Genomic DNA, 27,595 nt, shown 5'->3' on the forward strand with positions numbered 1-27,595 from the left:
TGTGACAGAGCCTGTATGGCCTGCAAAGCATAAATATTTACATCTGACCCTTTACAGATAAAGTTTGCTGACCCAGGTCTAGGGTGACAGGTACATACTACACAGGAGAACAACCACAGAGCTTTTCAAGGATGCAGGTGCTCCCCCTGACTAATGTATTTCTCAATGCCTTCTGGGAATTCTTGTGCAACTTAGATCACAGATGAAAAATCTATTGAACATTTCCATCTTCCTAAACCTTTGGATTCCCTGCCGTGGAAACTTTGGCATCTCTCTCTCATTAAACTTAGGTCACTGTTGAGTCCAAATTTTAGCCAACTGAGTGAGCTGTTAGAGCCACTTCTAGCTGCATAAGTTAATTAAATTTGGAATATCTAGTAGGTGAACCTGTATCAATAAAGTAGGCCCAATATAGAATTATATTCTACCCTCCTTGGTCAAATGTCCTTAGAATCTGTTTCTACACATGTTCCCCAGGTTTCTGCCAATATATTATTACCAGAATCTTTTTTTGCTGTGCAAGCTATTTCCTTCAGGATCATAGTGTATACCTGTTCCCTTAGACCTGGGTTGGCATTTGGTCTCTGTCACAAATACTCAACTATGCACTGTAGCACCAAAGCAGCCCTAGACAGTACGTAAGCAAATGAGTGTGTCTGTGTCCATTTGTTTGTGGACACTGAATGTGAATTTCACAAATTTTCTTTCCTCTTTTAATTTTTTTTTTTTTTTTTTGCGGTACGTGGGCCTCGCACTGTTGTGGCCTCTCCCGTTGCGGAGCACAGGCTCCAGATGCATAGGCCCAGCGGCCATGGCTCATGGGCCCAGCCGCTCTGCGGCATGTGGGATCTTCCTGGACTGGGAAATGAACCCGTGTCCCCTGCATCAGCAGGTGGACTCTCAACCACTGCGCCACCAGTGAAGCCCCTCTTTTAATTTTTTAAACCATTAAAAAATGTAATAACCCTATGGACTTTGGGTGATAATGATGTGTTAGTGTAGGTTCATTGATTGTGACAAAGTGTACCACAGTGGTGTGGATGTTGATGCAGGGGGATGGATGGTGGTACAGGGGGTATTTGGGAAATCTGTGTACCTTCTGTTCAGTTTTGCTGTGAACCTAAAAGTAGTCTAAAGTCTTGGGTTGTGGGCTATACAAAAACAGGTGGCTGGGTGGATTTGGCCCATGGACTGTAGCTTACCAAACCCTGCCCTAGAGCATGCTGAGATTTGACCTGGTTATGGGTCTCTGGCAACAGAAGGTGGTTGTGGTGGGCGACGAGGGAAATGAGCGTCCTCTTTGAAAGCATATGCCCCTGGTGAAGTTTTCTCAGGGATTTTAATCAGGAAGCCTAGTATCTCAGGCACCGAAGGGCCAGCTCTTTCTCTGCTGTGACCCAGAGTGACTTGGGGCATCAAGATTATAAATTTCATCTAGCTATAACTAGTTGTCTCCATTCCAAGTGTCATTATTCCATTCTTTTCCAGTCAGTGTCCTAATTTCACATGAGAAACTTGGTGAGACTGTGAGTTCAACAAATTTTGTAATGAAAAAAAAATTTATTGTAAACAATTTTAGACCTGTGGCTACAGGAAATAAGAGATTCTTTGGGGCTGTGATATACACTCTCTGGTTTTCAGGCTAACTCTCAGGGCTTGAGAGACCTGAGTTTGTCATTTTCTTTCTGTGAGCACTCATTGTGTTCAGTAGGATCTATCCATACTACAGTTATTGTAGTCATCGTTGCCACCATAACATTCAAGTACAACAGCTGCTTGGGCTCCCCAGGTACTTGCTTTAGTTTACACTTCAACACAATCACAGTTGATAGCTCAACTAATTGTATTGCCACTGTGTGCCACGGATTACTTAGCATCCTATTTCCCATTGGTAAGGTGCTTGTTAGCATTGCACTTAAACCCAACGGTGTGACAAAAATCAGTCCCCACATCCCATGTTTGTAAGTCTTCTGGAATCACCCTGCTTTTGGTACCAATTCTGTGTTGGGTCCAGTCAGGAAACAGAAACATAGTAATTTGAACAAGGGAAAGTTAATATGAAGAATTACTAACACACAGAGATTACCCAATAAAGGGTAAAGAGCACTCTGAAGAATAGAGGAATAGCAGATATGGGAACTGAGGCAGGGTGTATAAGAAAGGGATATATGTAAAAGAGAGCCCACCCAAGGCTGAGATTCAGACATCTTTGAAGTCCACTGGAGTGTGGAGAAGTTCCTGAGATGCCACAGGCTGAGGACTACCACTTGCTGGGGTACCAACAGAACTCTCTAGGAAACTCACTAGGAGTTGGCCGGGGTGACAGCTGAACTAACGCGAGGTCACCTGTGGGGTGACACTGAAACACGTAGGGGTGAGCAACCATTCGGTGTCCCACACAGCAGCAGAGCACCGTGGGAACAAAAAGAGAAGAAAACACATTGGAACCAGGCACATTTTATTTATTGCTTTATCCCTGGAACCTGGAACATAGTATGGATACTAAAATGGTTGTTGAAGGAATAAACGAGTACAGCTCAAGATAACATTAGATTATTGGTATCTTTGTTATGTTTGATTCATTCAACTTAAAGAAAAAACTGTAATTTGACCTGGTCCACCAATTGAAATTGTTAAATGTGAAATTCTGAATGGTTGAGTTAAAGGATACCTTCATTTGGCTTAAAGAAAATTGATCACCTGCTAGGGCACTGATGGACCCCTCTTCTGAAGATTTGGTGTGTGTTTACATGCACTGTTAACACACCCTTCTTTAGAAGAATGGGCCACAGCTACAACCTGAGGGCACAAAAGTGAGTTTTCATTGCATTTTTTTCAGAGCAGAGAGGAAGCTACCGCATCAGGTGCCTGCAGAGATAATCCTTTTATCAGGCATTAGTAAACCAAAGAAACAGGTGTGTTTGGTCTAGGAGGATTCTGGCAGATTATTTGGCCTTGCCTCCCTCGTTGTCGTCGTCGTTGTATGGTAGTTAGGCAGAGTAGGAAAGAAACGTGCCTCCGGTTGTGTGTGGAGAGGAGGGGGATTGAAACCTCACCCCGCACCTAGCTGGCTGCCTCTCTGTGCTGCCCTGGAGAGAAGGTCTCACTACATGTTAGCTCTATGTCCAGAGGAGGAAGGCGTACAAAAGTCGTGGGAAACCAAACCCTTCCAAGACCCCACACTGCTGACAGACTTGTTACCAGAGTGTGAAGAAATCTTTTTGAATCTGAGGGAACCAGAAACAGTAAGAGAGTGAATTGTTTGGACATTAATTTCCTTCTTGATTCGTGTGTGTTGTATGTTCCAGATCATATTCCATAATGAGAATGTTAAATATACATGAATAATTTGACCTACTTGGGAAAGTGTTTTTTCATTCTCAGTTTAGAGCTGGAATGTCAAGTATCCATAGTTGTCTGGAACAAATTGGCAGAATGAGTAGAAGTCAGTGAAATATGAGCTGTGGACATGAATGCAGTTTAATGTTCACATGTGATTTCTACCACAGTTGAATTTTGATTATGGCTACTTGTAAAATGTTTTATGGCTTTAAACCAAAATAATTTAAATACTTCCATTTATATACCCTGTTTAGCAGAATGTGAAAATAGAAATGGGGCTTATTATGAGTTATTGCTATTTTGAGGGAATATTTTAATTCCTATTTTGTCTGAAGAAAGAGCCTAGTTTTTATCTCTCTCTACTTAGGGTAGCTGTCTATCATGTCACAGGTACACAACAGTCATGGTTTATGATGTCTGTTGCCCTGACATAATTATTAATTGTACTGTTTTTACTCTCAAGTGTATTAATCTGCTCTGACCAGGCAGACTTAAGTCTTTGAATAGGCTGATTTAGTTTAACATAAATTTCGATTGTTTAATAGCCCTGAACATTTAGAAAAAGTAAATTATATACTGATTATATTTTAGTATTCAGCAAAAAATATAATGTGAATAAAATTAAATGGGGGGGTTCCCTGGTGGTGCAGTGGTTGAGAGTCCGCCTGCCGATGCAGGGGACGCGGGTTCATGCCCCGGTCCGGGAGGATCCCGCATGCCGTGGAGCGGCTGGGCCTGTGAGCCATGGCCGCTGAGCCTGAGCGTCCGGAGCCTGTGCTCTGCAATAGGAGAGGCCCGCGTACTGCAAAAAAAAAAAAAAAAAAAAAAAAAAAATTAAATGGAACAAAGGTATTGCAAAAAGTAGAATCTTAATTTGCAGGTTGTATCTCTAAGAAAAGCCCACCAGAGTTGCTGGTATTTTTATGTCCAGATTAATTTTTTCCCCTCCAAATGGCAGTCATTTGTTCATTCAACAACCATTTATTGGGCACCATCTAGGTGTCAGGCACAGCATATGGGGCTGGGAATACTGAATGGGAAGACACACTCCGTGCTCTCAGTTTGCCAGCCACAGAGCCATTGAGCAATGTCTTATATCACGTGTTTACGTGTAAGCACAGGCTTCCATGCAGACACTGAGGAAAGAAGTCCCTGTGTTTAAGAGCAGTGGTACACGCAGATGTTTCCTAGAGGGTGACCCTGGGAGGATGAGTAAGCTTAGGGCAGGTATGGGGGAGCAAAGTAAAGTATTCTAGATGGATAGAGCAGTTCATGTGAAAGAGTAGAGGGATGTGGGTAAGGAATAGTATGGTTAGCTGGGGACGACACTGAAACATTAAGACTGGCTTATTATAGGATCTTATGTGATAAATTTGCTCTGTAATCTCTAGGTTATGGAGTAACATTAAAGTGTTTTAAACCAGGGACTAATAAGAACATGTTTTATGCTAAGAAGAGGAGCGTCAGACTAGAGGCAGAGACTCTTTAGTTGGTTGTTCAACTTTTCAAACAGATGGGCAATCTGTCCCTCCACCCAGCCCTAGATGTTTTTTGGAAGCAAATTCCAGGCATCATATTATCCTATCTTTATACCTGTCTGTATCTCTCAAAATCGATTCCTTTTTAAAACATAATTACCCATTCACTCACACACCCCAATTCATAATATCAGATGTCCAGTCGGTATTCAATTCACCAGTATTTTCCCCAGTTATCTCATTTGTTTGTTTTTTAATAACTGGTTTGTTAGAATTAGAATCTAAAGTTCTTTTAATCCATAGATTCTTCTATAGGGGATTTTTTTTTCTTTAACACAATTTGGATTTTATTTATGTTTTAAAGATGCTTGAGCTTTAATTGTGCTTATAACCAGAGGAGGAGAGTAGAGATTAAAAAACACGTCTAGGAGGCTGGAGGACTGAATGGCAAGGGACAGTATGAAGGGCGTACTTGCATAAATGCTGTCCTTGGAAAGGAGAATATAAGAATGCATTTCTTATATTCTCTAGTTGGGTAGGTTTTTTTTTTTTAATTAAAAAAAAAGGTGGAAGATTATACCTCCCTCATAAATAGGAAGGAAAGGAGTAATGGTGGAGTCATGTAGGTACGTTTTCAATAGAGGACAGGGCAGTGGAAGAATATTATTTTCTATAAAGTAAGAGTTTATATGTTGGGATGGAAAATGCTGGAGAAGAGAGTATATGTAACAACCTCTTTGGAGAACAAGAAAGGAAGTTGTGTAGAGATACATGTTTTTATAGGAACAGTGTTCATTCAGTATGATAGTCGAGTGTCATGGGAGGTAAAAGGAACAGCTGAAAACAGCTGAACAGCTGAAATGTAGTGTTTATTGCTAAACTATTGCTAACTTAAGGTGTATTGTGGCCTCATGGTGGCATCCTTCACCTGAGCCCACTCTGGGGAGCATCCTGCAGGATTTCTGGTTTAAGCAAAACGAGCATACTCTGTGTTTGTTTGTTTGTTTTTAGGACATTTCCAAGACAAAGCATGCTGGTTTGTTTTACAGCAAACCGAAAAACTGTTAACTCAAAGTCATCATCTCTTTCCTGCTTGAGACCTTCAATGCTTCATTGTTTTCAAATATTGTTAGAGCTCTGAAAGTCTTTAAAAGAAAGTCTCCGGCCATTTTAGGGGTGGTCAAATATTATTCAAATCAGGAAGGTTGGTGGGCTTTTTGCCTGTTTAGTACAGAGGAGAAAGACATCCTAATATAGTTGGATATGAGCATTTAAATCTATTTTATTAAAGAAAGTAGAGTTGGTGGAAAATCTGAGAAAGGAGTTAGCTTTCTTCTGTCACTTTTTTTTCTATTTTTAGAAAATAGAAGTACTTAAATTTTTATTTTGCAATAATTGCAAATATACAGACAAATGAAAGAACAAATAAAACAAAGAACTTTTATATGTTTTTCCAGATTCACCAATCAATAGCATTTTGCCACGACTGCTTTGTCTTTCTATAATCAGTGTATGTATGGATATACACGTTATTTCCCTGGCCAATTTTGTTTTATACTTGTAATAATGATCTAAAACATTCTCACATGTATTATAGTGTCAACAGTAATTGAAAATATCATGTTCAAAGATCGACTCCTGTCTTATCTGTGAAACCCTCTTGCCAGCATTAATTTTCTTACTTCTCTTTACGTGTGTACTTTAAACATCTCCATCGTACAGTTTAGCCCTTAGTGAGATATTGTATTATTTTCTCATTTCTCAGATGACTAAATTTCTATCACAGAACATAGTGAAGCCTGAACTTTGTCTTCGACTTCTTGACTCCTGGGGGAGAGAGGGGGGAGGTGTTTGGGGAGGGGGCTAGAAGAATGATAGTGATAATACATAAGCCTACAGTGTAGTATGGAGAGGTGTGGACTAATATAATAGACTTTTATAAGTGGAAGGAAGCTTAGATACCAGATATTGGTACAATGTTTTGATGATATGGGTGAGAACATTGAGGGTTGAAGTAATTAAATGAGTTAATAACTAAGGTGTCTCCAAAGAGCTGGACTAGAACCTTAGTCTGCTGCCCCAATCTATGCTCTTTTTTGCTTCTTTATCTTTTTATTGACTCTCCAGGTAAATAGCAGAATTCTCCAGAGGGAGAATGTCTCTAAATACTCTTAAGGCATCAACTCTCAAACTTTTTGGTATCAAGACCACTTTTCACTCTTAAAAATTTGGAAACTTTTGAGGGTGATGAATAGGTTCCTCTCTCTTGTGGTGATGGCATACATAGTCAAGATTAATCAAAGTATATAGTTTAAATATGTGGAGCTTATTGTATGTTAATTATACCTCAGTAAAGCTATTTACAGAATTTTTAAGGACTCCAAAAAGCTTTTGTTTATATGGGTTATATCTATCAATATTTTTCAAATTAGATATTACAACTGAGAGACTTTTAAAAAGTATTCGTTAAAATAACAATAAATTCATTTTACATTAATGTTAACATTCCCCCCTCCCAATGTTTTTAATAATTAGTATACCTCTTTAAAAAAAGTTTAGTAAAAGTTTACTAACTTAAAGTTAGTAAGTAAAACTTTAGTAAAAGTTTAGTAAGTTTAATAAGTATACTTCTTTTAAAAAGTTTAGTTCTGGAGAACTATCTGGTTTAATAGAAGACAGCTGCCTTCAATCTGTCACAATATGTTGTGTGAGTTGAAGTATATGAAGAAAATTCATTTCACATATATATGTAAGCTAAGAGAAAGGATATTTTGATAGGTTTTTTTTCCTGATAACTGGATATTCTTTGATTTGACATCAAAACTGGACAAATGGTAGTTTCTTAAAGGTTATTTGCAATGTAGAATCTGAAACCGTATCAATGAACTTTTTATATTCTCTTAAATATTAAGATCTCTTGGTCTGTCTTAGACTTGGAATGGGTGTTACCTGGTAGAATTATTCTGGCTTTGATATATATATACAGATATTACTACTTGATTAATTGATACTTTAAAAATATTTAGCCATTTGCCCCTTCTGTTAAATGCTTCCAATTTCACAGAAATAGAAACTGGCCACTATTTTTTTCCATTCTACGTTTATAGGAGAACCAGGGTATCTAGGGTTGTTTCCAGTGCATTAAGTAAATTGCTTCTTGTTTTGAATTTCATTTTTCATTCTTTTACTGAAACAGACTCTCTGAGTAGATTGCAATTATGCTAAAAAAAAAACCCCCACCACATTTATTCTGAATGCTGTGTTCCTGCAAGGGAGTTTACCTGCTTTTGCTTGAGTTTTAAGAAGGAAATAGGGTTTCCCTGGTGGTGCAGTGGTTGAGAATCCGCCTGCCGATGTAGGGGACGCGGGTTCGTACCCCGGTCCGGGAAGATACCACATTCTGCGGAGCGGCTGGGCCCGTGAGCCATGGCCGCTGAGCCTGTGCGTAAAAAAAAAAAAAAAAAAAAAAAAAAAAACAAGTAAATCTAGGTCAGTAACACTGAATGAAGATGTGGGAGTGAGCCTCTGTCAAACATGCTGTTTAATAACACTGTTGGCCGGAGGCTGTTCTGAATGTTGCTCCCAGGAGAGCCTTTCTAGGCTGTGCTGCGGCACCAATGTGGAGGGGAGATAACCAGAGTTGCATGTTCCTTCTCCACAATGTGCGGCAAAATGTACCCACTTCTCTGATTAAAAACTAGTTTTTTCCAAAAGGGTAAGAAATGTAAGGAGAATCACAGACTTTTAAAGTTTATTTTAGAACTGAGATAAATTAATTCTATGAAATCTTACTGTTTTTAAAATATTTTTACTAATTTTTTAAAAGTTTTAAAAATAAATATATATATTTTTTATTTGTGGCTGCGTTGGGTCTTCACTGCTGCACACAGACTTTCTCTAGTTGCGGTGAGTGAGGGCTACTCTTCACTGTGGCGCGTGGGCTTCTCATTGCGTTGGCTTCTCGTTGCAGAGCATGAGCTCTAGGCGCACGGGCTTCAGTAGTTGTGGCATGTGGGCTCAGTAGTTGTGGCTTGCTGGCTGTAGAGCGCAGACTCAGTGGCTGTGGCGCACGGGCTTAGTTGCTCCGCGAAATGTGGGCTCTTCTGGGACCAGGGATCGAACCCGTGTCCCCTGCGTTGGCATGCGAATTCTTATCCACTGCACTTTTACTTATTTTTAAAAAAAATAAATTTATTTATTTATGGCTGCACTGGGCCCCCGTTGCTGCGCGCGGGCTCACTCCAGCTGCGGCGCTACTCTTCGTTGCGGTGCGCGCGCCTCTCATTGCAGTGGACTCTCCTGCCCCGGAACACTGGGCTCCAGGTGCGCAGGCTTCAGCAGTCGTGGCACGTGGGCTCAGCAGTTGTGGCTTGCGGGCTCTAGAGCACAGGCTCAGCAGCTGTGGCTCACGGGCCCAGTTGCTCTGCGGCATGTGGGATCCTCCTGGACCAGGGCTCAAACCTGCGTCCCCCGCACTAGCAGGCGGACTCCCAACCACTGCGCCACCAGGGAAGTCCCACTTTACTAATTTTAAGAGCTATGTATTTATCCAAGTTTTTGTTTCCAAAGAGAAATATTAAGCATATATTCTATTAAAACACCAGGGACCTGGTAGAAATCAAACCAACAGAGAATCTTTTTTTTTTTTAATCGAAGTATAGTTGATTTACAGTGTTGTGTTAGTTTCCAGCGTACAGCACAGTGATTCATTTTATACATATGTGTATATATGTGTGTGTGTGTGTGTATATACACACACACACACACACACACACACACACGGATATATATTCTTTTTCAGATTCTTTTCCCTTATAGTTTATTACAAAATACTAAGTATAGCTCCCTGTGCTATACAGTAGTGTGTATATGTTAATCCCAACCTCCTAATTTATCCCTCCCACCCTTCCCCTTTATTTATCCAAGTTTTTACCACTTTTTCTTCTTCCCTCCTCCATATGCTTGTGAACCTTCCCAGTGACACTGTGGTTTGTTCTTTGATTCATTGTAATTTTTCTGGCTTAAGCAAATGACCAGTACTTCCTGCTGAGTACTTATGTGCAAATTATATTTTGCCAGGTTTGGGGGGGATATAAAAATGAATAGATAAATCAAAGGCTTAAAATTTAATTTTAGAATTAAAATGCATTTTAAAAATTATATAGCACAACCCTATTGTGTTTCATGTTTTTTTTTGTGGATTTGTTTTGTTTTGGTTTGGTGTTTTACTATAGATGAATGGTTTATGGTTCTAAAAGTCTCAAGGTCACACCCAAAGCTAAGTGACAGAGCCAGGACTGGAATCTAGATCTCCTGATTTGCAGTCCAGTTTTCTTTCTTTAATATCATATTTCTTTCTGATTTAGATTTCTAGCGTGTGAAGAAACCTTTAGACAGCTCTAGGCAAAATACGTATTTCTTACTTTTTAGACTTTTCCTCAATTAAAGGAACTGGGCATTGCATTTTCATCTTTGTTGGCTGCCTACAGCTAGTTTTTTTTTTTTTTTAAAACATGTAAAGCTTTTAGAATAACATATTTGGCTCAAAAGTCTCTTCTCTCTTGCTTTTCTCACCTCTCCCTTTTTTCTCTCTTCCTCTACCTCTCTTTCTCCCTCACTCCTCCATTTTCTCCTCTCTCCCACTCTTCCTCTCTCTTTTCCATTCTTCCTTCTCTCCCTCTGTCATCCCTGCCTCCTCTTTGGCTTCATTCTCAGGCAGATTCTTTCAAGGTGGGAAGAATGATTACTGGCAGCCCAGGTGTAGTGTAGCCTTATGGCTCAAGTTCCAAAATGTCTGTATATCAGATTTCCCCAAAGGACTTTGGGTCTGCCTGAATCACAAGTATACTCGTTTGGCCGGGAAAGCAAAGTACCACGATGGACAGCCATACCAGGATCACCTGGAAGGGACTGGGGTGGTTTCCTTTAGATGGGATACAGGCAGACAGCTCTTGGATGCCACTCTGTTTGGCCTTTGACACCCTAGCTATTCTCTAACTGCCCTCTATGGAGAACTGCTGCCCCCAGTAAGTGTGTTCCAGCCAAATTGGTGTGCTCCTTACTTTCCCATTCTTGCCTGTGGTCTTAACTCATATTTTCCTTTGCTGGATAGCTTCTCCACTTTGTCTCTTTCTCAATCTCCCAGCTCCATTTAATTATATCCTCCTAACTATCCTTCCAGGTCCAGTTAAATTCTAATCTCCTGTGGAAAATATTCCAGATCATCCCATGACCATAGTATGTGACCTTTAAACTCCAGTAGCAACACTTAGTACGTGTTATTGTAGACACTTATCCTATATGACCCATTATAGTTGTGGGACTATCATGTTCTTCATAGTTTTCTAAGCACTTTCACATGTCCTCCCTCAGCCTTATGAAGTAAGTAAGGTAGGTACCAGATGTGAAAACTGAGGCTTGCAGAGATTTGCATTGTTGGGTATATCTTAAACCCTCAGCTAGACTAATACTTGCTGCTTGGTTTTCGTAGTGCCCAAGTACAGTGTAATGGTGATGATAGTGATCAGTGTCCGTGAGAGCAGGACCTTTCACCATTTGGTTTGCTGCTGTATCACTAATACCTAGAACAGTGACTGGCACATAGCAGGTGCTTAAATAGATAATTGAATGAGATATGGTTTAAACTTCAGGGGCTTGGACTAGGTGATCTCCTAGGTGCCTTCTTTAAAATTCTAAGGTTGCCGCTGGGACAGGGGAGGGGGGACAGATAAGGAAAGAGCCAAGGACATGAAACAGAAGCGGTCACAGATTTGTTTTTTTTGTTAGTAACATGCAAATTATGACCACTAATACTGTTAATAAGAAATCTATCTGTCAATTAATAATTCAGAGTAAAATAATTCTTATTGGTGCTTTTTGTTTTTCTATTTCTTTTTTTGGACTCCCTGTAAATAACCCAAATCATGTACACCAGCAGTGTACAGCAGATAGGGAAAGAGATCAAAAAGTATTGAAAAGGTGGGAAGTTTGCCTGGGGAAAACTGAAGTGAAGAACCTCAATCTCTGTTTTTTTTTTAATATTTCATATTTCTTGGTGCTGTTATTTCAGAGCTGCGTAATCACCAGTTGATTCGTTCTTGCTGTCTTATTGCTCTCCTGAGGATTTTACGTCTGTTGTTTCCGTCAGCCTTGTGACTTTCTCCAGCAACGTCTAAAAATCAGAATGTGGCAGATATCAAACTGGCCCTATATATCTGCTGAAATAATGATGAGTACATATAAGCTACTACAGAATATTAAATCACACAGTTAACCCAGTTGGACTATAGTCAGCTCTGGAGAACTTCCTTGTGTTGAAATGCCATTTAAAGTTGGCTCTCTTAAAGCCAAAGGAGGGACAGAAAAGAGAAAGAATCCTGGGGGGAGACCAAAAGGGGGAGGAAGGGAGTGCTTTGAGGGGATGGAGAGGTTGCATTTCAACCTCTGGAGATCTTAGACATGAGTTTGCCAGGGCCATATTGCAGGATGTTTTAAGTCCCTTCTGGTGGTAGATGCCACAGCTGAGCTGTATTGCTGAGTTTTTCTCTAAACTCTGTCCCCAGGTTGTACCATAACTAATGGTGTATTTAATTCTGTACCTTTGTCATTTATTGAGAGTTGACCTAGGGAATAGCTATGTGTGGAACATCCTCTATATCCATTGTAAACTGTTATTGATGAAAGATGATTATGCTGATCAGTTTCTGTCTTAAAAAGATATTCATGACAGATACTGCCTAAATTTTAGAAAAAGTCTCTCCTGAAGAATTGATTTGCTTCCTTCCCTTATAACTTATAGCAGAACTTTCTTAGTTGTGTGCAGGTCTGGAGGCCTGGAACCTTCAGAGAAGAACAACTGCTAGAGGCTCTCTTTGATAGGTAGAACTTGGGAGGCTTTGTCATGCACAGTCTACCTTCAGCAGATAAGTTTCTCAGAGATTAGGCATTTCACTTTCATAAGAAGAGTTTTAATTATAAAATTATAATTGAAATTAATCTTAAGTAAAAATACAGTATATTATCCCCCTTCCATTCTTGCAGGCGTGGAAGATAACTTAAAGTCCACAGATTTATTATGCTTAAGTAAAAATGTTTAGAGAAAAAAAAAACAGCCTCAGATGTCTAACATTCTCTTGGGATGTGTTCCGGAAGGAATATTTCAGGGAATGTAATCTAGGATAAATTTTTTTGTTTCATTCCTCTTTCTCCTCTTTCCTCAAACGTTTCATGTAGTTGAAATTAGATTTAGATGATTCTGTGAAACTTGAAAATAAAGGACAATCATGAAGGGGAAAATTTGCACTTCAAGGCAACCTGATGAGTTAGCTAGTAATAAAGGAGGGACAGTTCTGCCTCTTACCCTTGAAGTTTGTCTTGAGATTAGCAGCAGGTATGTGGATCTTTTTGAAGTACCCTGTGGCTGAGCCTTCTCCTTCTCCCAGGTACATCTCTTTTTTTTTTTTTTTTTTTTGTGGTACACGGGCCTCTCACTGCTGTGGCCTCTCCCGATGCAGAGCACGGGCTCCGGACGCGCAGGCCTCAGTGGCCATGGCTCACGGGCCCAGCCGCTCCCCACCACGTGGGATCCTCCCGGACCGGGGCACGAACCCGTGTCCCCTACATTGGCAGGGGGACTCTCAACCACTGCACCACCAGGGAAGTCCCCAGGTACATTTTTTTAAAGTCCTAGTCTTTTTTCCAGAAGCAGGGCAGTAGGGAAACTTCAACCGTGTTTGTACTGTAGCTATTCAGCCTTTCAAAACTTCTTTCCTCACTCACTTCCATACCCTTCTCCACAAAAATTCATAGCCCCCAACAAGGGAAGTATATGCTAAAGGCACATACCTGGGAGTCTTAGATTTTTTTTTAACCACTTTATTAAGATATAATTTACATACTATAAAATTCACCCATTGTAAATTTATAGAGTTGGGCATTCATCACCACAATTGATTTTTCAAAAATTTTTTTTACCACCCTTAAAGTTATCTTGAGTCCATTTAGACTCAATCCCCATCTCTATTTACAGTCTAGGCAACCACTGATTTGCTTCTCATCTTTATAGTCATCTTTTCTAGAAAACTCATATAAACAGAATCATATAGTATATAGTCTTTCATGTCATGCTTTTCTCACTTAGCTTATTAATGCTTGTAAAGTTCATCCATCCATGTTGGAGTGTTTATCAGTATTTCATTCCCGTTTACAGCTGAATAATATTCCAGTATATGTACCATATTTTGTTTATCCATTCATCAGTTGATGAATTTTGGGTTTGTTTCCAGTCTTTAGCTATTATGAATAACATGGCTGTGAACATTCATATATTGTCTTTGTATAGATATTTGTTTTCATTTCTCTCGGGTAGATACCTAGGAGTGGAATTGCTGGGTCATGTGATAAGTCTAACGTTTTAAGAAACTGTCAAAGTCTAGATGTAAACTCTTACATTTTTCAGCAAGGGTGCCAAGATAAATTAATGGGGGAAGCACAGTCTTTTCAGGAAATGGTGCTGGGAAAACTGGATAGCTGTATGCAAAGGAGTGAAGTTAAGACCCCTACCTAACACCATATAAAAAATTAACCCCAAATGGGGCTTCCCTGGTGGCGCAGTGATTGAGAGTCCTTCTGCCGATGCAGGGGACACGGGTTTGTGCCCTGGTCCAGGAGGATACCACATGCCGCCGAGCAGCTGGGCCCGTGAGCCATGGCCACTGGGCCTGCGCGTCCGGAGTCTGTGCTCCGCAGCGGGAGAGGCCACAGCAGTGAGAGGCCCACATAATGCTAAAAAAAAAAAAAAACAAAAAAAAACCCAAAATAGATCATATACGTATATGTAAGAGGTAAAACTATAAGACTCTTACAAGAAAACATGGGCATAAATCTTCGTAACCTTAGATTAGCCAGTGGTTTCTTAGATACGACTCCGAAAGCACAGATGACTGAGAAAGTAGATAAACTGGACTTCATTGAAATTAAAAACTTTTGTGTTCCAAGGACATCATCAAGAAAGTGAATCTTACATTTCAATAATAAAAAAACCAAGTAGCTTAATTTAAAATTGAGTAAATTATTTTAATAAACCTTTCTCTGGGGAAAGAAAAACATAAAAGTGACCTTAGATAAATAAGCACATGAAATAATACATAACATCATTAGTCATCAGGGAAATGCAAATCAAAATCATGATGAGATACCACTTCACACCCATATCTAGAATGGCTAAAATAAAAAAAGATAATAGCAGGTGTTGGTGAAGATGTGGAGAAATTGAAGCCCTCAGACATTACTGGTGAGATTATAAACTGGTACAGCCATTTATATACATTTATGGAAAAGTTTGGCAGATCCTCAAAATGTTAAACATAGAATTGCTGTATCACCTAGCAGTTCAACTGCTGAGCATATATACCCAATAGAATTGAAAACGTATGCTCACACAAAAACCTGTACTTGAATGTTCGTAGCAGCATTATTTACAAAAGCCAAAAATAATCAGATGTCAACAGTGGTACCTTATAACTTTTGTTTCCTGTTTCTATTTGAAGTGTCTCCAACTGAATTCCTTGAAGAGAAAATGGCCTACCAGGGATATCAGAACAGCCAGAACTGGCCAGAAAATACAAACTTTTGCTTTGAACCTGAGCAAGTGGTAAATCCTATCCAGACTGGTAAGTGCAAGGCTTGCTTGTGACTGCTGAATGTGAACTATGACATAAACATGGAAAAGCCACAATCACCACTGTTTAAGCTGTTTTCCAAAGCAACTGCAACATTTTATATTCCCACCAGTAAATGAGATAAAACATTTCAGCCTAAATATAGCTTGTAAAGCACAACCAAGGTATAATTATTTCCCCTGAACATTTAGTTGACCATTTCTCCTCTCTGTTTATCCCTTCTTCTGAGGCATGTGCCCCTTTGTTTTCTCCCCTTCAAAACCTGTTTTGAGTAAATGAGCTGAAATTCATATTCATTGAGGACTAAATGATCAATAGTATCTTAGAACCTTAATTCTTCCAAAAGGAATTATTATAGTACTAATAGCACCATTTGTCAAATGCCTATTTTGTGCCAGGCACAGTACTAGAGCCTCAATATACATATTATCTGCATTTCTTACCAACTCTGCCAAGTATATATTATCCTCATTTGACAAAAAAAAGAAAACTAAAACTTATACCCAATTTGTATAAAATTCAAACTTATTTATAGAGACAAAAAAAGCCTATCTGTAGTTGCCTGGAGCTGGAAGTGGTGGGAGGGATGGACTGTAGAAGCACCTCAAAGCAGTAGTCGATACCTCCATGTCAGTTAATCAGGTTGAGAGCTCAAGTTATTTGTTTCCACTTATATATGGTTTCTTTTTTGCTATCTAACTTATAAGGTGCCCATAACTGGTTCCAGATGATCTAGTACTTGGTGTTCTGTACCGCTCTCCAGTCATTGGCTGTCCGAGACATACGTAATTTTTAAAGAAAGCTTTAATGAGATGTAATTCACATACTATACAATTCACCCATTTAAAATGTACAATTGAGGGCCTTCCCTGGTGGCGCAGTGGTTGAGAGCCGCCTGCCGATGCAGGGGACACAGGTTCGTGTCCCGGTCTGGGAAGATCCCACATGCCGCGGAGCAGCTGGGCAAGTGAGCCATGGCCGCTGAGCCTGCGCGTGCAGAGCCTGTGCTCCACAACGGGAGAGGCCACAACAGTGAGAGGCCCACGTACTGCAAAAAATAAAAAAATAAAATAAAATAAAATAAAAAGGTACAATTGAGTGGATTTTAGTATATTTACATGTATGTACAGCCATCACCAGAGTCCATTTTAGAATATTTTTTGTCAACCCATGAAGAAACTCAGTACTCCTTAGATTTCACCCCCATCTCCTTATCCATCCCAGCCCTAAGCAACCACTAAATCTACTTTCTGTCTCTATAAATTTACCTATTCAGGACATTTCATATGAATGGAATCATCATGTTAATATGTGGTCTTTTGTGACTGGTTTTTTTCATTTGGCCCAGTGTTTTCAAGGTACATGCATTTTTTGGCATGGATTAGAACTTCATTCTTTAAATGGGCATGTAATATTTTGTATGGATACACTGCATTTTGTTTATTCATTAGTTGACGGACATTTGGGTTGGTCCCCCCCCTTTTTTTTCAAACTATTGTAAATAATGCTTTCTAAAGCATTCGTGTACAAGATTTTGTGTAGATGAAGGAATGTAACCTGGATTGGAATTGCTGATCATATTGTAACTCTGTTTAATCATTTGAGGAATTGCCAAGCTGTTTTCCAAAGCAACTGCAACATTTTATATTCCTACCAGTAACTTATGAGGTTTGTAATCACTACATCCTTGACAACATTTGTTTTCCCTTTTTAAACTATTATAGCTAACCTAATGGGTGTGAAATGGTATCTTGTGGTGATTTTTGATTTGCATTTTCCTAATGGCTGATGATGTTGATTATCTTTTTATCTTTTCATGTGCTTATTGGCTGTTTGTATATCTTCCTTGGAGAAATGTGTATTCAGATCCTTTGACCATTTTCTAATTCGTTGATCTTTTTGTTGTGCTGTAAGAATTCTTTATATATTCCACATACTAGACGCTTATCAGATTTATGATTTGCAAATATTTTCTCCCATTTTGTGGGTTGTCTTCTGACTTTCTTGGTAGTGTCCTTGGAGCACAAAAGTTTTTAATAATTAATTAATTAATTAAATTTATTTATTTTTGGCTGCATTGGGTGTTTGTTGCTGCGCATGGGCTTTCTCTAGCTGCGGCAAGCTGGGGCTACTCCTTGCTGCGGTGTGCAGGCCTCTCGTTGCGGTGGCTTCTCCCGTTGCAGAGCACGGGCTCCAGGCGCACGGGCCTCAGTAGGTGTGGCACGTGGACTCAGTAGTTGTGGCGTATGGGCTCAGCTGCTCCGCGGGACATGGGATCCTCCTGGACCAGGACTCAAACCCATGTCCCCTGCATCAGCAGGTGGATTCTCAACCATTGTGCCAGCAGGGAAGCCCAGTTTTTAATTTTGATAATGTCCCATTTATCTAGTTTTTCTTTTGTTGTTTAATCTTTGGTGTCATTTCTAAGAATCCATCACCAAATCTGAGGTCATGAAGATTTATCCTTATGTTTTCTTCTAAAAATTTTATATAGTTTTAGCTCTTATACTGAGGTCTTTGATCCACTGTGGGTTAATTTTTGTGTATGGTGAAAGGTGTAGGGGTCCAGATTCATTGTTCTTCATGTGGATATCCAGTTGTCCCAGCTCCATTTTTTTGAAAAGTCTATTCTTTCCCCATTGAATTGTCTTGGCACCCTTATTGAAAATTTGTTGACCATAGATATACAGTTTTGTTTCTCAGCTCTTAGTTCTGTTCCATTGTTCTGTATGTCTGTCCTTATGCCAGTACTACACTGTCATGGTTACTGTTGCTTTGTGGTAAGTTTTGCAATTGGGTAGTATGAATCTACCTACTTTGGTCTTCTTTTAGATGATTGTTTTGGCTATTTTGTATCCTTTGCAATTCCATATTAATTTTAGAGTCAGCTTGTGAATTTCTATAAAGAAATAAGCTGGGGGACTTCCTTGTGGCGCAGTGGTTAAGAATCTGTATGCCAATTCAGGGGACATGGGTTCGATCCTTGGTCTGGGAAGATCCCACATGCCATGGAGCTACTAAGCCTGTGCACCACAACTACTGAGCCTGTGCTCTAGAGCCCGCAAGCCACAAGTACTAAGCCCTCATGCCACAACTACTGAAGCCCACACACCTAGAGCCTGTGCTCTGCAAAAGAGAAGCCACCGCAATGAGAAGCCTGCGCACCGCTGCTAAGAGTAGACCCCGCTCGCCACAACTAGAGAAAACCCGCACGCGGCAACGAAGACCCAATGCAGCCAAAAATAAATAAATTAATTAATTAATTAAAAGAAAAAGAAATCAGCTGGGATTTTTGATAGGAATTGTGTTAAATCTGTAGATCAATTTGGGGAGTTTTGCCATCTCAACAATATTAAGTCTTGCGATCCTTAAACTTAGAATGTTTTTCCATGTGTTTATATCTTACTTCTTTCGGCAATATTTTTGTAGTTTTCAGAGTGTAAGTTTTATACTCCCTTTTGTAAAATTTATTCCTAATATTTTATTCTTCTTTACTCTTATGAATGGAATTGTTTTCTTAATTTCATTTTCAGATTGTTCTGAATCTGAATTGGTTTCTGTATATTGATCTTGTATCTTCCAATCTTGCTGAACTCATTAGTTCTAATAGTTTTTTAGTTGTTTCCATAGGATTTTCTGCATATAAGTTCATGTCCTCTACAATAAAGTTTTCCTTCTTCCTTTCTAATTAGGCTGCCTTTTATTTCTTTTCCTTGCTTAATTGTCCTGACTAGAACCTTCAGTACAATGTTAAATAGAAGTAGCAGGAGCAGACTTCCTTGTTTGTTCCTGGTCTTAGTTAGGGAAAAGCATCCAGTCTTTTACCATTAAGCATGGTCTTAGCTGTGTGGTTTTTGTTGATGTCGTTTATCAGATTAAGGAAAATGCCTTCTATTCCTAATTTGTTGAGTCTTTGATTTATCGTGAAAGGGTGTTGGATTTTGCCAAGTGATTTTTCTGCATCTATTGATGATCATGTGGTTTTATTTTTTAAATTCTGTTGTTATGTATGTATTCCATTAATTGATTTTTGGATGTTAAACCAATGTTGCATTCCTGAGATAGATCCCATTTGGTCATGGTATATAATGAGTTTTATATGCTGGCACCTATGTAAACACTTGTTGAGGATTTTTGTATCCATATTCAGAAAAGATACTGGTCAGTAGTTTTCCTTTCTTGAGATGTCTTTGTCTAGTTTTATATTAGTCTCATATAATGAGTTGGGAAGTATCCTCCTTGCTTTAATATTTTTGGAAGTGTTTGTGAAGAATTGATTTTCATTCTTCTTTAAATGTTTGGGAGATTTCATCAGGGAAGCCATCTCAGCCAGGGTGTTTCTTTGTGAGTAGTTTTTAATTACTAACTCAGGGCGATGGCTCCAGTGATCCCCACCTCCTAGTATTCACACCCTTGTGTAGTCACCGTCCACATTGTACCATGCTTGGGCTGTGTGACCAGTAGAATAGACGGCAGAAATAATGGTATGCCATTTCTAAGATTAGATTACAAAAGACACTACAGTTTCTGTCTTGGTCACACTGGGCTTACTCACCCTGGCGATAGCTGCTGCTGTGGAGGGGCACACGTGGGGAGGAACAGAAGCCTCCAGTTAACAGCCATGTGAGTAAGCCATCATCACGTAGGCAGGTTCTCCAGCCCCAGTCAAGTCTCCAAATGATCACAGCCTTGGGCAGTGCCTTCACTGCAGCCTTGTGAGAAACTGTAGTGGAGGTGGGGAAGAAATAGATTCTGGGAGACATTTTTTTTTTCATTTTATTTATTTATTTTTTGGCTGTGTGGGGTTTTCATTGCCGCACTCGGGCTTTCTCTAGTTGCGGCGAGCCGGGGCTGCTCTACGTTGCGGTGTGTGGGCTTCTCATTGCGGTGTCTTCTCTTGTTGCGGAGCTCAGGCTTCAGTGGTTGTGGCATACGGACTCAGTAGTTGTGGCTCGTGGGCTCTAGAGCACAGGCTCAGCAGTTGTGGCGCACGGGCTTAGTTGCTCTGCGGCATGTAGGATCTTCCTGGACCAGGGCTTGAACCTGTGTCCCCTGCATTGGCAGGCAGATTCTTATCCACTGCGCCACCTGGGAAGCCCCCTGGGGGACATTTTGAAGGTCAAGTCAGCTGGATTTCCTGATGACTTGGATGTGGTGTATGAAAGAGAGAAATCAAGGATGACTCCAGGGTTTTGGACCAAAAAGATAGAATGCCATCAGAGATGGGAAGACTGTAGGAGGAGTGATTTGGGAAACAGGTTACATTTTGGCTTTATTTTGTACATTAAGTGTTGGCAGTTTGATACAGAAGTCAGGAAATAAAGGGAGAGGTTGAGATGACTGGAGATACAAATTTGAGTGTCATCATCTTATAGATGGAATTTTAAACTGTGAGACTGGATGAGATCACTAAGAGAGGGAATGTAGGTAGAGAAAGAAAAGGTCTTCCTCTGTCCCGCAACCACTTAGTTCTTTAGTGCTCAGCTTAAATATTTGTCACCTTCCTTGACTTGAACTAAAGTATATCCATCTCCTAAATGTTTTCAACCCTAATCTTATACATCTTTGGGTTTTTAGAGCACACAGGGTCTGCCATATCATATGCACCTAGTAAAATAGTAATGAATAAATGACAGAACTTTGTAGAAATCTTTGATTTTTACATGTGATTTAGCATTCTTCCCCTCCTAATGTGCGAACCATACGACAGTTATTCTTGTTGCTGGTTTAAGTGTCCTGTTTTCCTTCAGCGGAAGTGTGAGAGACAGAGCAAGCAGCAGGTACCCTAAACCAAGTTAAGACTGGGGAGAATGAAGCTTTCTAATCTGTCTAGATTCTAGCACCTCTGCTGTTCTGAAGCAGCAACACCGGGGCCTCCTCCAGCCCCAGCAGTTTCTCAGTTTCCTTTCTGCTCGTTCATATTCTGCAGTGCCACTCTCTCCTCTAAGCCTGAAATCCCTTACTAGAAGAGGGAGGGGCAGCTGCCTCAGAACCACAGGAATGAACATTCACTTAAAGCCTGGACTTCAGTGCAGCTGCCTCTGACAGTGGAAGTGCCTAAAGGGAATTAGTATTCCCTGAGAAACTAGTTAGAAATGCAGATTCTTAGGGCCCAGCAGTCTGTTTTTATAAGCTTTCAGGCTAATTCAGATGTGTGTTGCATTTCGAGATGGCCCCCTTAGCAGAATTCTTGCTTGGCCAGATGGCTTTGCTCTTTTTTCATGTAAGAAGGTACGGAGTTTACCTGATGTTTTCAGTGCCTTTACTCATGCCAACTCCTGAGTCTAGAGTTCATTCTTTCCAGGTGCCAGCAGTTCACCTTGTCTCATTCAGACAGCTTTTGAAATGCAGTTTTCTTCATGCTCTCCACAGGAGGTGAAAATGTCTCTTTTACTTGTTCTGTGTGTGTTGTTTTTTTAATAACGTAAAATGAATGTCTGCTCTGTAAATACATATTGAAAGTTTAATTATATTTGTACTCTCACCTCCTAATATATTATAGACTCGAGCATTAGTTGTAGTTTTAGTTTTATGTATTTGTTGGCTGTCTGATTTAGATAATTAAATCTTAGAGAATATGAGATTATGGATTTTTAACTTGTCACAAATGGATTAGTGAATATTTGATTCCCTACCACATTCAGTCACATATTATCTCAACATATTTAACTCACTGTTGACGACACACATGTAGCTAATCAGTATTCATCAGAGGATAATAAGGAACGATAATCTTTCTAGTTGTGTTCACTGGGAATGAGTTTTAAATTCCTTCTTTATTCCAGATCCCTTTAAGATGCACCACGATGACAGTCTGGAAGATTTGCTCTTTCTCCCCAGTGGAACAACCAGTGCTTCAGCATCTGCAGAACAAAATGATCCCCTGAAAGACAGTTATGGTATGACTTCTCTAGATGGATTTATTTCTTAACTCCATCAATTAATTGGTTTTTCACCCATCACCTTTGAAGTGAATCACTAGGCAAAGTCATGTTTAGGGGCTCTGGCTCTGACAAGGCTCCTTCTAGATTAGTCACAGAGAATTCACAGTTGAGCTGCTCAGGGTCAGCTCACCTCCTCTCATGGGATCTTGAATCCTATATCCCAGGGCCAGGTTCTGTCTCCACATTTTTATTAGTTCACGGCCTTATGCAAGTTATGTCCTCCCTAAACTTTGGTTTCTTTATAAAATGGGACCACCACTTGTTCTTACCTTAAAGATGTGGTGTTGATGAAATAAAATTTATGTAAAAGTACTTCACATAGTTTCTGGTACATGGTAAACTAAACATTAAACAGATCTTAGTTATCAATTAGTAGTTTCCTCATTCCTGGTTTTGTATAACTTAACATGAATGTAGCCAAGGTACTGTAGGGCAGGTAAAACTTTACTTCTACCCATCTTTGGTGTTCAATTGAGATTCTGTAGACAGGTTAATAAGAAAAAAACAAATAGTTTATTAATGCATGCAACGTACATCACATGGGAGGAAAGTAACTCAAAGGTGTAGCTTAGAAATTCAGTTTGGGACTTCCCTTGTGGCACAGTGGTTGAGAATCCTCCTGCCAATGCAGGGGACACGGGTTCAAGCCCTGGTCTGGGAAGATCCCACATGCCGCAGAGCAGCTAAGCCCTTGCACCACAATCACTGACCCTGCGCTCTAGAGCCTTCGAGCCACAACTACTGAGCCCGTGTGCCACAACCACTGAAGCCCACGTGCCTAGAGCTCATGCTTCGCAAGGAAAAGCTGGCGCACCTCAACGAAGAGTAGTCCCTGCTCGCTGCAACTAGAGAAAGTCCACGTGCAGCAACGAGGACCCAACACAGTCAAAAATATATAAATAAAAAAACAAAATAAATAAATTTTTTTTTTTTTTTTTTTTTTTTTTTTTGTGGTACGCGGGCCTCTCACTGCCGTGGCCTCTCCCGTTGCGGAGCACAGGCTCCGGACGCACAGGCTCAGCGGCCATGGCTCACGGGCCCAGCCACTCCGCGGCACGTGGGATCCTCCCGGACCGGGGCACGAACCCGCATCCCCTGCACTGGCAGGCGGACTCTCAACCACTGCGCCACCAGGGAAGCCCAAATTTATTTTTAAAAGAAAGAAATTCAGTTTGTGTAGCATCCTCAACAAAGAATATTAAATTTGTAGAGAAATGACAGGATAAAGGAAAGCAATTTTACACTTGGTTCCAAGAGTCATACTTCGGGAAGGTAAGTATATGGGAGGGAACTAATGGAGTCAGGTTTGTTTGCATATTCCTTTGGTGCCCTCTCTGGCCTGATAAGTATCTCTTGCCATTGAAAGGAAAATTTATATCCTGCCTTTAGGCAGAAAGGGAGGAGCTTTTTCTCAATTTGCTGTTTGCTTAATTGCCTTCAGCTCAAAATTTTTATGTCAAAGGGGCATATTTTGGGGTAACATCTTTCCTTCAGTCCCCATCATCAGTAAGCCCCACTTCAAATAATGCTTATAATTTTGTATTTGTAAGGATCCTGGCTAGTAGTTATATGTTTCATTTATGCTTTTCTTTGACCTGATGATCTCTTGCAAGAAGGATGTTAAATGAGTTGAATTTGATGCTAACCATCTAGTCTCCTGATTTGATTTTGGCTTTGACTCCTGTGTTTTCAGCTCACTACCTAGGCAGTCACTTAGTTGCATTGACTTCTTTCTTTACAGCATCTTTCTTCTCTTCCTTTGTGCTCCCTCTGCTTTACCCCAGTGCAAGCCCCTATCACTTCATACCTAGACCACCTCAGTAGTCGCCTATCAGACTTCCTACTCCCCTTTAAAATTAATTCTGAATATACCTGATCACCTGAATCCCTGTTCTGTATTCATTGTCTCATTTTTATGATTAAGACCTTAAGACAGCCCCCCCCCCTTTTTTTCCTCTAAATTCTCTGGTTGTCTGGATTCTTTCTTCTGCTGTTTGTTTTAATCCCATTTTCCCTCTCTGGTATACAAGATCTCTTTGAATCAGACTAATCTCATAGTCCCAGAAACATTCTTGTCCTGTTGGCATCCTCATTCTTTTCTTTGCTCAGTGAGCTCTCCATCCTTGTAATTGACTACTCTCTCCTCTCTTCCTGCTCTTGCTTCTCCTCTGAAGCCTTCTGTGACGGTGCTGGTCTCATGGTTCTTTTGAAATTCTTATAGCATTTAGTCCATACTCCACAGTTTACCTTATTTGATATATGTCTATCTTGCCTCTCTAGCTAAATTGTAATAATCTTGATGGCAAGGACCAGGCGATACTAAATCCCATGTGATATTAGGTCTGGCAGAGGACAGCATAATAATAATGCTTTTACATTTGTCTAGTTCTTAATAATTTACAAAGCATTTTCACAAAAGTATCTTCTAATGTTGGAAAGGGTTGTATGTTAATCTCACTGTACAGATGAGGAAATTGATTCACTGTCCCTTACTGTATGTTACGTTCTATCGGTTGTGATGTAGGAGTGAGAGCTCGTCCTTTGGTATTTTTTATTTATTTATTTAAAAAATATCTTTATTGGAGTATAATTGCTTTACAATGGTGTGTTAGTTTCTGCTTTATAACAAAGTGAATCAGCTATACAGATACATATATCCCCATATCTCCTCCCTCTTGCGTCTCCCTCCCACCCTCCCTATTCTTTGGTGTTTTTGAATCTTTTGTAAAACATTGTAGAAGGTGGCCAGTCAGTGTCAATCAGCAGCGCAAACAACCTAACAATTAGCCAAAACCTGGAGAATGTCAGCGGTTTTTACTTTAAAACTTTCTTGCTTTGTTTCTCATTGGTCCTTTTGGCCTATGTCTTTATGGCACTATATAAAGCTGGTTTTAAATATCAAATGTCTTTTTTCCCCAATGTTGACTGAGTCTGAAAAATGTATTTGTGTTTCAATATTAGGTGTGTTTCCCTGTGACACATTTGCTCCTGCAGCTGTTGTTCCTCAAGGGTGGTCTGTGGAAGCTCCAAACCCTTCACATTCAGGATCCTTCATTTCCCCTGAGGCCATTATACAGCCTCTGCAGCCTACAGCAGGTACATTATTAGGATCCCTGTTTATCACTTAATAGTTACAGTATCAATAATCATTATAAAGCATCAGACATTTTTGAGCCTTGTGCAGCAGTATAGGTAGGTAAAATTTTCATAACTGTCACAGATGTTTTTAAACTTAAATTACTGATTTCAAAGCTGGAGGAATTAAGTTGTAGTTGAAATACAACACTTAGGGCCAATGGGCAAAGACAATCCCTCTGTAATTCAGGGCAGATTTAGAACTCTGGGGGGTTTTCTTGATGTCCCACAGGCTCACTTTCTGACACTAATTGTGTACCTGTGTTGATTTTTTGGACCTGTGTTTTTTTCTCTCCTTTGCCTTTCCTCCTCCACTCTTTGTTCTGCCAGTATTCTATTCTTCTAAATATTAGGACTGTCGAAGAGTAGGCACAAATGCATTAAGTGGACAGCTTTTTAGTTATGTTTAGGATGTTATGGTCACAAAAGCCAGATACTCTCGTGCCCTAAGAAAGTAAGTTTTGAATGAAGAGCTATGAGCAGACAATGGGATCCTAAATGTCCAATTTATTTCCCTTAGAGCCTGCTGAGGAGGTAGAAATGGCATCAGCAGAAGAGAGAGCACCAACAAAAGCATTGGAAATGATCATGGGACTGAAGGCTGCCAACATGGCACCATCTCGAGAATCAGAGATGGTCCTGGCCAAGGATGTGGCGCCAGCCACAGAAACAGAGGTGGCATTGGCTAAAGACACAGAACCACCTACCGAACCAGATGTGGCACTGGCCAAGGGCATGGAATCATCCATCGAACCAGATATGGCCTTAGTCAAGGACGTGGTACTACCCCTAGAAACAGAGGCAACCCCAGTCAAGGACGATGTATTGCCCACAGAAACAGATGTGTCTTTGGCCAAGGACATGGTACTACCCACAGAAACAGAGGTAACCCCAGCCAAGGACATACTACTATTCAAAGAAACAGAGAGGACACCACCTGTAAAAATGGATTTGGCCCCAGCTGAGGGCATGGTACCACCTACAGACCGAGAGGTGGCCCCACCCAAGGGTGTAGCATCACTTTCAGAAATAGAGGCGCCGCTGGATGAAGACGTTGTATCATCCACAGAAACATCCTCAGCCAAGGAGGTAGCCCTGTCCTCAGAAACAGAGGTGGCCTTGACTGGGGATATGGTACTACCCCCAGAAACAGAGGTGGCCCTAGTCAAGGACATGGCTACACCTCCAGAAACAGAAGTCACCCCAGTCAAGGACATGGCTCCACCCCCAGAAGTAGAGATGGCCCTGAGCAAGGACATGGCTCCACCTCAAGAAACAGAGGTAGCCCTGGGCAAGGACATGGTTTCATCTCCAGAAACAGAGATGGCCCTGGGCAAGAATGTGGCTCTACCCCTAGAAACGGAGGTGACCCTGGCCAACAGTGTGGCTCCAGCCACGGATGTTGCAACATCCTCAGAAGCAGAGGTGGCACCAGTTCCTGTTGAGGACATGGAAACTGCAAGGACACAGGAAGAAACAAGTGAGGATTCCCAGTTAGAATCTCTCCAGGATGAAGGACAGTCAGCTGTACCTCCTCTCATGATTTCAGCAGGTATGGGCTTATGCTTACTTGCAGTATTTGTCTACAAGGGTGTAGTCTCCAGAAGGGTAAGGGACAAACGTCATGCCAGGTAAAATAAAGACAGTCAGTCACACTGTACTTTGCAAGTCTATACACATTCCTGCTCCCCTAAACAGTTCTTTCTCACCTTTACCCTCCTCCAACCGCCAACACCTTCTCCATCCTTGTTCTCTGCTCATCTTCCTGTTTTTCTTATAGATGATTGAAGCACTAAAAGAGGACATTCACAAACTTACACTCGTTCGTCTACCTAACTACTTGTATCTTTATCCATAGACTCTGCCTTCCCTCCTGTTGCCATCAGTAAACAGTCCCTGCGCCTAGTCATGAGGGGCAGCATCTTTGTTGTGCACTAGATCCCATCTTCTCTTGTCTACTTACATACATTGCCCTGGCCATTCTCTTTTCTTGCCTCTCACCATGTTTTTTCCCCCT

The 27,595-nt window shown here is 40.5% G+C and overlaps 1 protein-coding gene across 50 annotated transcripts in view; it reads left to right on the top strand.

The window, feature by feature from the left end:
• MAP4 (microtubule associated protein 4) overlaps nt 1–27,595 on the top strand; it is a 163,241-nt gene that overhangs the window by 88,404 nt on the left and 47,242 nt on the right. For 40 of the 50 annotated variants that reach the window (XM_067044386.1, XM_059076949.2, XM_067044420.1 and 37 more), the window contains 4 exons: nt 15,368–15,490; nt 22,285–22,398; nt 25,405–25,539; nt 26,099–27,130. In XM_067044386.1, the coding sequence (XP_066900487.1) occupies nt 15,368–15,490; nt 22,285–22,398; nt 25,405–25,539; nt 26,099–27,130 (1,404 nt within the window). The remainder of the gene's footprint in view (nt 1–15,367; nt 15,491–22,284; nt 22,399–25,404; nt 25,540–26,098; nt 27,131–27,595) is intronic. The other 10 variants (XM_067044396.1, XM_067044404.1, XM_067044409.1 and 7 more) reach the window with 1 other exon arrangement.

This window comes from Kogia breviceps, chromosome 10 (assembly GCF_026419965.1).
Source record: "Kogia breviceps isolate mKogBre1 chromosome 10, mKogBre1 haplotype 1, whole genome shotgun sequence".
NCBI lineage: Eukaryota > Metazoa > Chordata > Mammalia > Artiodactyla > Physeteridae > Kogia > Kogia breviceps.